At 39.6% G+C, this 12,338-nt stretch overlaps 1 protein-coding gene across 2 annotated transcripts in view; it reads left to right on the top strand.

Annotated features, from left to right (window-relative positions):
• LOC148371555 (uncharacterized) overlaps window positions 1-12,245 on the top strand; it is a 44,801-nt gene extending 32,556 nt beyond the window's left edge. For both annotated transcript variants that reach the window (XM_088326088.1, XM_088326087.1), the window contains exons 6-8: window positions 1,721-1,789; window positions 1,988-2,030; window positions 7,962-12,245. In XM_088326088.1, the coding sequence (XP_088182214.1) occupies window positions 1,721-1,789; window positions 1,988-2,030; window positions 7,962-8,007 (158 nt within the window). In that variant the 3' untranslated portion in view covers window positions 8,008-12,245. The remainder of the gene's footprint in view (window positions 1-1,720; window positions 1,790-1,987; window positions 2,031-7,961) is intronic.
• Window positions 12,246-12,338: the final 93 nt, after the last annotated feature.

The following is a 12,338-nucleotide window of genomic DNA, read 5'->3' as shown; positions in this document are numbered from 1 at the left end:
CCGATATCTTGCTCCAGTCTCCAGAATCCGGTATCGATCCCGTCTGTCTCGTCCTTTCCGGCATCTTGCTCCAGTCTCCAGTATCCAATATTGATCCCGCCTGTCTTGACCTGTCCGGTATCTTGCTCCAGTCTCCAATGTCCGCTATCGATCTCGTCTGTGTCGTCCTGTCCGGTATATTGCTCCAGTATCCAGTATCCGATATCGATTCTGTCTGTCCTGCCCTGTCTGGTATCTTGCTTCTGTATTCGGTATTGATGCCGTCTGTCCCATCATGTTTTGTATCTTGCTTCAGCATCCAGTATCCGGTATCGATCCCGTCTGTCCCGCCCTGTCCGGTATCTGCTCGTGTATCCTGTATCTGCTATCGATCCCGTCTGTCCTGTCTGGTTTTGATCTCTGAATCGCTGGCGTTTTGTGTTGTTTATTATTTACATACTGTTTGCAGTACAATCTTAAACGGCTTCATCAGACAAAATAGGTTATTAAACATACTGTGCCACCTCATGAGCAGATATAATTTGTACATAACACAAAAAAATGGATCTGATACCACATGCTTACAGTTACTCAGCTGATCGCTGTGAGAAAGCAGGACTATTGAACATGCTATTTTGAGCATGCTTTTTTTGTGAAAATAAGGTTGGGGAAGTTCCTGTGGTTTACTAAACAAGGGCTGGATTTGGCCCCCGAGATGATTTGGATTCATTATTATATCATACACCAGGAATCATTGTGTATTTATTTTGAACAAATGAAACTTTTATTTCGAACATGACAAAACCAAAACAAATAACAAATCGAAAAAAAACCACACAAGAGTTTGGATGTTCTCCCTGTGGTTTCGTGGGTTTCCTCCCACATACCAAAAACATGTATGCTAGACTAATTGGCCGGTCCAAATTGTCCCTAGGTGTAAATAAGCGAGTGAGTTATCTGTCCCTGTGTGCCCTGCGACTGGCTGGCAACCAGTTCAGGGCTCAAAGATAGCTGGGATGGGCTCCAGCACCCCCCGCGACCCTACTACTGATAAGCGGTGCAGATAATGGATGGAGGTCGAGAATTTTGTATTTCTTTTGGTGGAATTCCTATTACTTGGCTGCATTGTTCGTCTACCGTGTCGTTGCTTGATGTAACGCTGGTTTTCATTCGCACTTCTATTCTATAGCATATGAATAACCCATATTTTATGTTGAAAATATCTGTGTATTATTTGTTATTGCAACATCCATTGCAGCCTGGTCACCCTGGAAGGGGGATTACCTCATCTGCAGCCCCTTCTCAAGGTTTCTTCAATTTCTTCATGTTGAGGTTTTAGAGTTTTTCCTTGCCCTCATGTAGGTTTTAGATCAGGGGATGGTGTAATAATAGTCTGCAGAGCAATTTGAGACTCCTGTGACTAAGGGCTATACAAATAACCATGACTTGACTTGACTTGACTAAATTCTAAGAGTGCAATAAAAAAGAATAGTATGTCGTAACCATTGATACTTTTTGACACTCTCGCCTTAGGAACTCTAACACATATTTAATTTAACGATTGATATCATTTAACATCTAAGGTAGCTTTATTGTATTTCTTTCATGATATTGTTTTGTTTTGCTTCCATTTACAGTGTTCTCTGATTTTTAAGTGTGAAACTCTGGTGACCCGAGCAATTCTTAGCACCTTAGCTGTCACTCCTTGGCAAATAACATGAGGTTGTATTTCATTTCTTAGATCAATTCACTCTGGTTATCATCATCGGAGCCGTGAGCGTGGTGACTCTGTCAGTTGCAGCAATAGTCGGTAAGTTTTCTAACGTGCGTTTCAGTCGAGTGAAACGAGAAGTAGTTTGCGTTTTCAAATTTCAAGTCCGCCAATGACAAATGCGTTCCTGGGTAGCCGTTACAACGCTTGGCTGCAATCTTGTGTGCCATTTAAAACGGCCGACACCTAAACAAACAACCTTTCGCAGCTCTGACATTTTCCATTTCTCTCTTGCAGCTGTAATGTTAGTGAGACGCCGCATGCACAAACAACAGCAAGGGTAAGGTCATGAGTTTTGTTTTATCGCTCTTTCTTTTAGCCGTTACATCGAGGTGGATGCTATATTAGGGTTGGATAGAGAGCTCAATGATCCACTTTTACTTCGAGTCGACCTGCAGGTGACGGAATCAGTCTGGTGGCTAACAGTTTCCCTCCTGCTTTTGCCAAATTGCTCCCACTCTATGCAATCTGGCAGCCATAAAAGCAGGAAAAAGCACTTAGGTGGCAAAATGGAAGCAGCTTTAACCCAGCCTGTTTGGACTTGCAAAGCAATTCCCAGCACAGCCTGAGGTTGTCGTGCGTCACTGTTGGAACACTCCCCAACGTTTATTTTTCACCACCATAGGCATCAAACAGTAGCCTGCAGAAGACTAGCGCATCTGGGTTGGCGTGGCCTCGTGGACAAGACCTAACCTGCTCTACAGCTAACCTGCAGTTAGATGACCTTTGAAAATAGTGTGGAAATACAGCATTCTTGACAACAGGATTTAAGAGAACAGACGTTATTTTACGTTTTGGTTAATGATGGATGGACCTATGTGGGCGAATCAGAGACTGGATTTGATAACAAAACTAGGACCAAAGTAACAAGTGAACAAATAGGCACAAAAAAATTGCGACTCCAAAAAAACCCCAAACCTGAACGAGACCCAACAGGAAACGATGACCAAAACTCACCCAGTCCCTCACAAAGAAAGAAAAAAAGAAGGGAAATATATACATTTTTAAAATAAGTAAAAAAATAGGGAAGAAGAAATAAGAAAGAGGCAAAAAGAGAAAAACAGGTAAAAGAAAGCAAAAAGAAAGAACAATGGAGAAACAACAATGGTGTTGTTGTTTGTTTTTTTCCTTTAGCTAAAGTGGGCTAAATCCACACCAGCAAATAATAAAAATAGCAAAGGCAAAAAGAAGGGAAAACTGATTTTTTTTTTTAATAAAAAAAAAAATAAAATTGGGAAGAAGAAATAAGAAAAAAAAATAAAAAAATAAAAAAAGGTTTTTCTTTTTTTCACCGATTTTCTTCTTTTTTGGTATTTTATTTATTTTTATTTTGTATTTCTTTTTTCTTTTCTGTTTTTTTTAGATGTATCTTCTTTTCAAAAGTAATGAGGTGCGTTTTGGTCACTTTGAGTCCTTGCATTTTGTCTTATTCCGTTGTGCTTTTAGCACTCGGTGGCATATAGTGACAAAATAATACGTACCGTCCCTTTAACTTTCCTATTAAGGCGGGGGCCTTAAGCTATCATCCTGTTTTAAAGGGGGTGTCTGGATAATTGGGCACAGGTTGTTTCACAATGTTTCTACAAAAGTTTTGAGGATAATCAAGATGGTCTTAGGCAAATGTAAGACGACTGCATTCTTTTGTGACAGCAGTGGTTTTCACCTGGAAACTTTCCCACGGATGCCATTTTGGCCATGGTCTTTCTTCTGGTGAAGGCAAGAATTGTAAAATGGTCTGGGGATGCTTTGCTGCCTCAGGACCAGGGCCACTTGCTGTGGTTGATGGATGGTTCACCAGGATATCCTTAAAGAAAACGTTCATGCCCTCAAACTCGAGCGCTCTTGGATCATGCAGCTGGACAATGATCCTAAACACACCAGCAAGTCTAAGTCAAAGTCCGGATTTAAATCCAATCGAGACGCTGATCTTAAACAGGCAGTTCATGCTTGAAAACCCCTCAATATGGCAGATTTAAAAACATTTTGCAAAGAAGACTGTGTTGTGAAAGATTCATTACTAATTATGGTAAACGTTTGATTTTTGTTATCGCTACCAAATGTGGCCCAACTTGCTACTAGGTTCTTACTTTTTCACATAGGGCCAAATAGTTTTTTGTGCCTTAATAAATCAAATCAACACTTTAAAACTGCATTTTGCATACCCTTCAACCTGTACGTTTTTGCCGTACAAAGTACGTTTATTATGCATTTTAAGACGTGTACGACGTACAAGAAAATCTGTAGGGAAAAATGCAAATTTGTCAATTATGGGTACCATCCGGTATACAACGACTATCACAAAACGGCAAACTAATCGAGTCAAACGACTTCGCCGCGGTAGCCTCTATCTTGGTATCGTTTTTTTCATTGCAAACGAAGCGAGCGGTTCGATGTAGTGAAAGGAAGTCCGTCTCTTTTTAGAGAACTGGCTTTTTCGGCTCAACTCATTAAAGAGAGCCGGCTCTCAAACGGTTCACTTGCTTTGATGCATTACATCACTAATTATTTTGTTGTATAAAGAAGTTAAAAAAAAAAGGTAGTATAAAATGAGAAGATGAAAAAAGACAGGTTTGTGGTTATCCCTTCAATCAGTATATTACCAACAATAATTTAATGCAGAAAATGAATTAATGATTTGAATAGGAAAATATATTATTGTACTTAATTATATTTGCATGTATTTTTTCCTGCTACAGTGAACGTCCAAGCTACTTCATTTTTGAACTTTTATTATAATAAACCTCATTCATGTCAAGCAACTCAGTATCTCACGACCAAGTGTTAATTAACAAAATATATGATATAACGAAACACATGTACAGTATAACATGTTAAACTACATAAATTAACACGTTTGAAAAAAAAAATGTGGTGTAAGATTATTTTGTACTTTGTAAGGGAAAATACGACAGTTTGTATGGGCATGGAGCCCTGGAGCTTGACAGGTATGATTTTGTATTTCCTTGGGATGTCTCTTTGTTACATAAAATTGTTTGATGATCTGAAACCTTTATGTGAGTGACAAATATGCAAAAAAACACAGAAACCAGGAAGGGGGAAAATACTTTTTCATCGCACTGTAGGCTATTAAAAGTGTTACTGAATATCCGCTATATATATATATACTGTATACAGGCAGGCATAGATGCTGTATTTTATGCAGTGGCCTTCATCTTTACATTCTGACTGAAATGCAATGCTGCGCCGATCTGATTTTGATCCTGTTTGGCTCAACCCGTGGTACAAAAGTTCAAGCTTGACCCTAGCTATTCAAACATTTGTTAGGCCGACTTTCCAGTCAAGCTTGAATTGTAAAAAAACGTCTCTGCAAGATTACCGGCTGCCTCCCGGGGCGGCCCCGTCCGTGTGTATTTGTGCCCGTGTTTTAGCTATGTTTGCCGCTGACTAATCCGCTCTGCTGAAAAGACGTGTAATCACAGAGCAACTTCTGGCTTGCTGGATCAACAGACCCACCTGGGGTGATCTGTGTTTTGAGGCCATGCAGTCTCTGTGCACCTGTCAGAATCGCAATGCCTTAGACAGCCACGCTTTTCCCGAGTTCCAACGAGTCCTCCTGCTGCGAAATGCAAAAGTAGCCTAAAAATATCCGCAAAATGACATGTTTGCTTTTGCTCAACTCATCTGTCTTACGGTTGAGGGTGGGAGGATTATTTCAAATAGAGCTGCAACTAATGATTACTTTAATAACCGATGAAGCAGTGTCAAATGTTCGTCAGACAGACCCAGATGCAGGACACAAGGAGTCAACAACCAGGGGAGTGATCAAACCCCAACAGGGCGCGTTGTTTCAATAACAAAAATGAGACGGGAGAGTGCGACCGAGGAGGGAAATCTCGAGAGAGAAGTTGGGGAGGTAGACTTGAAGTAAAAGTCTTGAGAGAAGGATTTGAAGAATATCCATCCATCCATTATCTGCACCGCTTATCCTTAGTAGGTTTGCGGGGGTGCTGGGGCCCATCCCAGTCATCTTCAGGAAGTGGGCAGGTGACACAATCAACTCGTTCCCAGCTATTCGCGGGGCACATAGAGACAAACAATTCACTTGCTCATTCACACCTACGAACAATTTGGACCGGCCAATTGACCTGACATGCATGTTTTTGGAATGTTGGAGGAAACCGGAGTGCCTGGAGAAAACCCACGCAGGCACATGGAGAACATGCAAACTCCACACAGGAAGGCTGCGGTAGTTGGACTTGAACCCTGAACCCCCGGACAGTGGGGCTGCGAGCTTTGGGGAATATCTTGAGGAGAAGATTTATTTAGATTGAAGAACTTGTCATCCTGGAGAGGGTATCACTTGAGATGATGGTCGAACCACATGGAGCGGAAGACTGGAGTAATTAAAGCAGAGGGTGGCTAATTGGCCATTTGGCAGCACCTGGGTAGGGGAGTGGAGAGGGAGACTGGAAAAATTGGGTAATGCTGCCATCTCTTGGAGAAGGGCAGGGACTGCGGGTGTCGAACCATGACTATCGGTCGATTCGTTTTTGATTATTATTTTTACGGCAAACCACACTGAGTGCGCCCAATCTTGGGAAGCTAAGCAGGATTAGCGCCGCTTTAGTACTGGATGGGATACTGCCTATAATATCCAAGTCATGTAAATAGGTCATTTGGCACACGCTCTGCTGCAACAGCACTGACTGTACACCTTGGTACAGTTGGTGAAAATGAACTTCTCTAATGGGGCTCAAGAAATCAATTTTTATTATAGAAATATTGAAGTTTTACCCTGATTGAAAAAAATAGAGTTCATCGATTCGCTGCTGTAGCCTTAGATCCAAATATCGATATCATTCACACTGAGCAAGGACTTGGACGAGGTCGATACTATTGCCTTAATTATACCTATCACAAAATAATGTCATTAGTGTGTCATAAGTTTATACTTAAATTATAACTTTCAAATTTGATCCAATCGTGGTCAACTTTATTTGCCCTATTGATTTTATGTTCAAAATATTACACGATAAAAGGTAATGTATTTTGGGACTATAAGATTAAGATTTAAGACGCACCCTCAAAAATACCCCCTGTGAATTTTTTTTTACATATATTAGTCGCATTCGACGATAAGGTGCATGAGGTAAAAACAGAAGACTATAAATATTAGGGAATCTGGTTACACTGCTAAGATTAATCTATGGAGTCATAAATGGTAACCGTATGCAGGATCATTTCGCTGTAATTATGCATTTATGAATGTATTTACTGGATTTCTTGCTCCATATAGACACACTTCAAATTTTAGGGTTTTGGCCTTATAGTCTGTAAAATATCGTACAACTGTTGTTGTTGTCTCTTTTTTTTGTTTAAGCTTTTTACATTGTATTTTTTACACTATTTACACTTCATTTTCAATATGGTGCGCAACGAAAGGTATTATAGTTTTCATGTAGTTGTTACGGTTGCCATGGCGCCCAATTGGTCCCCGCCGTGTGGCGCCAGGTTCTGTCACGGTTGCCACTGCGCCCAATTGGCCCCATTCATGGACACCAGCTGTAACGCGTTGACAGATTGCTTCCTGACTACTTAAATGCTGTCTTGTGAGTCGCCTGGTGTCGGGGCGTCTGCGAAACTCCTGTTAAACTCTGTTGTGATACGTCAAGCCCTGCGAATCCCCGTTTTGCCCGTGTTTTTGCTCTTGTTTTGCCAAGCCCTGTGAATCCCCGTTTTTGCCTGTGTTTTGCTCCTGTTTTGTTCTCGCCCCGATTTGTTTGATTTTGACCGCTTCCTCGTTCTGATTAATCCACTTCCGCGACCAACGATCCCCGGATCAAGTGCGCGCTCATTCCTCTTCTCCCCAATGAACTGTGAGTGACGTCACGCGAGTGGGTTCTGCTTCCTGTTTCCTATTCTGGCTCCTGACAGTAATTATATTTGTATTTTCTCTATATTGCTGCTTTTTTAGACATTTAAAGTTCGCATTGTAGTTATTTCAAAAAACAAATAGAAAATTTGTAGACTGATTATATCGTTATTATAAACAAACTCAAGGGGTTTGGGGTTCAATTGTGCAATGAGAATGAGATTTTCAAACAAAAAAAATCGTATCGGATCGGTGGCAATCGTTACTACCCCGCATTTACTTGAATTGGACGATACCCTCCCAAAACAATCACAGTATCGCCTACCCCTATTTATGGTCTCAACTCTCTTTCCATGTTTGCTTATTGTGTCTTCCCAGGATTTACTCTGTCCCGACAGAGCAGGACCAGAAAGGGGCAGTCTAGTTCCTGAGAAAAACCCTCATTCGGATCATCGGCGGATGCAATAGTGACTCACCAGGCAACATCATCTCATTATGAGGATTATACTTTGTTTTTTAATAACTCCGTGTATTACTGCCTCAGAAACTATCAATCCATAAGTAATACGGCTTTTATTTCTTGTTGTTGTTGTTCCTGCTGTTTGTACCCAGGAAATACCCAATTTAGGGACGTTCCGAGCGCATTTAAACCTAATTGGATTTTATTTTGGGAATCTAAATCCAAAAGAGATAAATATTGCTTAATGCTTTTTTTCAAGGATATTTTTTTTCTTCCCTGGAGATTTTATTAGCCGCAGGGTGGAAGAATATTCTATTTTCTGCACGTGGTGGAAACCTGTCGTTGACTAATTTAGCTAATCCGAACTAAGTCGGCCGAAAGGTTTCCGCTTGAATGCTGTGAAATATAAACACCGTATTTTCCGCACAATAAGGCGCACCGCGTTATAAGGCACAATACCAATAATATTAAACATAATGTTAAATATAAACATATTTCGTTATATCGGGGTCATTTGAGTACCAGTGACGTCAAATAGTATATTTTGTGTAAAAATGGGTTTATTTTACTTTATTTTTTAAAAGATTTTTTTGTATCCATAACTGCTCTCTAGCATAGGACACAATGATATATATATATATATATATATATATATATATATATATATATATATATATATATGCAGGATAAATTCATTTAAAATAAATGTCCCCAGTCATGTTTGATTACCTTCTGTTGCAAGGATAATTGAGAAAAATAATAACAATAAAAAATTCAATTTCAGTTATTAGTGCCTTTTTCATTTTAAAAATCTCTAAAATATGTTTTGTCCCAGTGTAAACTGCCCCTCCCCCTTTTTTTTTACTATACATAGCTATCATTTTAGTCTCATGTCTCTCTGATCCGACAATATTTTTGTAGGGAAAACATTTAAGGATGAGTGTAAGTCATACTATGATCGACCAATAATTCGGCCAATATTTTTGTAACCCCCACTTTTCAGTTTTTTCGACTGTTGAAAAAATGATCGCATCTCACATATTTCCAGTTTTTTAGCTTTAATGCTCAAAGGCTGAAATGTGGGAATATGACAGAAAAATCTTGGGGGGCCAATGCTTTCACTAGGCACCGTAAATAACCGTGTGACCATTGTGGACGCAGGTTAATGGTTCACAGTCTTCGAATAGAAATTCCGGCTGTGAAAATATCATGAATCAAATAAAGCCTAATGGACGATTGGGGAACATAGCAACAATAGCTCCTTTCGGTCCACACAGCGCGCAATGTTTCCCCGCTGTCGTTTTTAGCGGAAATCAATCATTGCCCACCAAGCAAAGCTTACATTTCAAACAACATGGAACGTTTGTTATTTGAGGTCCGGGTAGGGTGTAAGTCTTTTTGTTAGCAGAGGTTGGATTTGATGGCGCCGCTTTTCATTTTGCACTCTTCGGTGCAGTGAGTGGTTTCTCTACCAAAGGCAACACAGAATTGAAGATGTGATTGGAAACACCTTGCAACAAGTGGCCCTTTAGAATTTACTGCCACTGCCAATGTTTGGGTTAATTGTGTACAGAATGGATTCAGTTTATCTGATATAAAGTTATTTTTTTCTCTGAAAACAGTTTTATGCATAGTTTGCCTTAAAGCAGGGGTCTCCGACTTAATTAAGTTGGGGGTTGCTGAATGCTGGGTTTCGGGTGAGTTTGGGCCAAATTGAGTTTTCCCCAAAGAAAGCGCTGACAGAAAACATTCTGCAGTTCTTAAAGGGACAGTGTTATATATTTTTCCACTAGGTGTGGCTGTAATGTTTAGTGCAGCCAAAATTAGCCCAAGGAAGACTTAAACCAACAAAGACTAACAGTGAGCACAAAATATCCTTTTTCTTCCAATTTTTATCCAACCTTTCTTAAAGAAAGACAAAAAGAAGGGAACGTTGCTTTTTTTAAAAGCAATAAAAAAGGGAAGAAGTAATAAGAAAGAGTGGTGAAGAAGGGGAAAGGACAAAGTCAAATGGAGAAAAATGAAAGAGAAAGAAAGAAAAGAATTAAAGAGAAAAAATACAAAAATAAAAAATGCAACTTTCTCTTTTTTCATTTTCATTTTTTTTATAATATATTTTCCTTTTTTTCTTAGTTTTACTCTTTGTCTCATTTGTTTTGGTTTCATTTTTCTTTTTTCTTCTTTTTGTTCTTATTTTCTTCAATTTTTTGTTTTCTTGTCTTTTCAAAAGTAAGAAAGTGCATTTTGGTCACTTTGAGCCCTCGTATTTGGTTTTCTTCTGTTGTGATTTTAGCACTAGTTTTCTGTGGCACGACAGAATACAGCGACATCTAGTGGGAAAATAAAACACACTGCCCCTCAACTTCTATATTAGGGCAGGGGGCCTCCAATTATTATCCCGGGGGCTGCAATTGTCCCCGGGGTCGCATGTTTTAGATTCCTGCTTTATAACTTACTGGCACTGCCACATTGCGTTAATTGCATACAGAAACATTTCAGTTAATTCAAAATCTAGTTATTTTCACAATAAAAAACGTTTTGTACCTAATTTGCCTTAAAGGGACATTGCGTATTATAAGGTGCCTCCCAGTGGCTAAAAAACAATCACAATTGAAGGATCCCCTTATCCAACAGTAGCGCAGGGGCACCACTGTGGTGTGTCTTGGTGGGTCCAGCCTGACGTCACCCATCGCTGTCAAATACATTTTTTTCTGTGGGCAAGGGTGTGTGTGTGTGTGTGTTGGGAGGGATAGAGGGGGTTTCTTGTAAAGCACCTTCATAAATGACGTCATTACCGACTGACAGTATACGACTGTAACAAAATAACACTTATAGAGCTACAAATAATGCAGTTGAATGGTTTTATTGTTGTTTATACAAAAGTAAAACGGAATTAGAGGGATTCTCCTTTCATTGTAAGAAAGCAATTTAGAGAGCGGTTGGCTAGCTTTGGCTAGCTTCGGGAGTCCTCCAAATTGAGCCAGATCTCTGTGATGATTAAAATAAAACCATCCCTAATGTAGAGGTTAACCACGTGTTGTAGCTCCACGGTATCCGTTTCATGGCTAATGGACCTGGCGTTAGAGAAACACGGGGTCTGCAGCGGTGGTTTAGTTAAGTTCGCCTAACTGTTAGCAGCAAGCTGCTAGCACCGAACTTGCTTTCTTTTCAACGTCGCTCGAGTCTCTTCTGGAACCCGATAATAATCCAGAAAGCACCCGCTGGTGATTACCATTTTCTTGTGCTCTTCTAAATTAACTGAATTACTTTTCAATGGAATGAGCTGCTAACAGTCAGCTGTCCCTATACTTCCCAGCTTGTTTGGGTTTGATAACACTGGTTTGAGCCCAGTGATTGAATGACAGCATACACAGAGACATACAACCTGTGTGTACTCTCCGTCAGCAATGGATGATACGTTGATATCAATGACAATAAAGACAATTAAATTCAAATGTGCTAATAAGTGAACCAGCGATAACCGAATCGCGAAGTAGCGAAGGGTCTCACTACAGAAGGGATCTTCCACCTTTTTCGAGCTTAGAGCTACTTTTTGTTACCATTTTTTGCAAACGGGGCCCAGTTTGATAGCGTTTTTAAAATAACGTTTCATGTTATTAATATGTCGTTACTATGTTCTTACTATGTTACTAATAGGTTAATTAGTGGAAGTTAAATAGTCTCAGTCAATCCCACAAAAAAGGCATTTTACCAGAAAGTCACCTCAGTTGTTCATAGAGGCACCCTGGTCCCCGCGGGCACAACTTTCGAAACCTCTGCTCTACAGCACCATCTAGTGGTCAATATTATAATACACAGTGTCCCCTTAAACAATAGGTCATGTAGCCAATATTGTTGTTTTCTAACTGCAATTTAGTGTGGTCCAATATTGTAACTTTGAATGTATCTCATGTACAGAGCATTATGATTGTTGAAAGTATTTGGTTGGTGCGAAAGATTTGCCAATCAATTGTAAAATACGGTAGTTTTATTCTTAAGTCAGAACTGGGACTCATAAATGAATGCCCCTAGTTTAGATGTTTTTGTGTCAATTTGTGTCCACATTTCCACTACTTTATGTCCACAATCCTTTCACAATCCTTTTCAAGGTCAAAACATTTGTAAGATCGGTAATGATTAGGAATTTGTCTGTGTATTCAAGCACAAACTCAAATGCTTCATTAAATGTGTTTAAAATAACATTTGTGTTGTGTTTTTCTTTTGTTTTTCACATGTCTGCATTTTTGTTCTCATAAAAGGTTAAAGGTAACATTATTTATTAGCATCAAAATATT

This window comes from Urocampus carinirostris, chromosome 2, assembly GCF_059441175.1.
Source record: "Urocampus carinirostris isolate Australia breed hairy pipefish chromosome 2, RoL_Ucar_1.0, whole genome shotgun sequence".
NCBI lineage: Eukaryota > Metazoa > Chordata > Actinopteri > Syngnathiformes > Syngnathidae > Urocampus > Urocampus carinirostris.
Note: the sequence above shows the minus strand (reverse complement) of the source record. Positions and strands in the feature narration are given on the sequence as shown.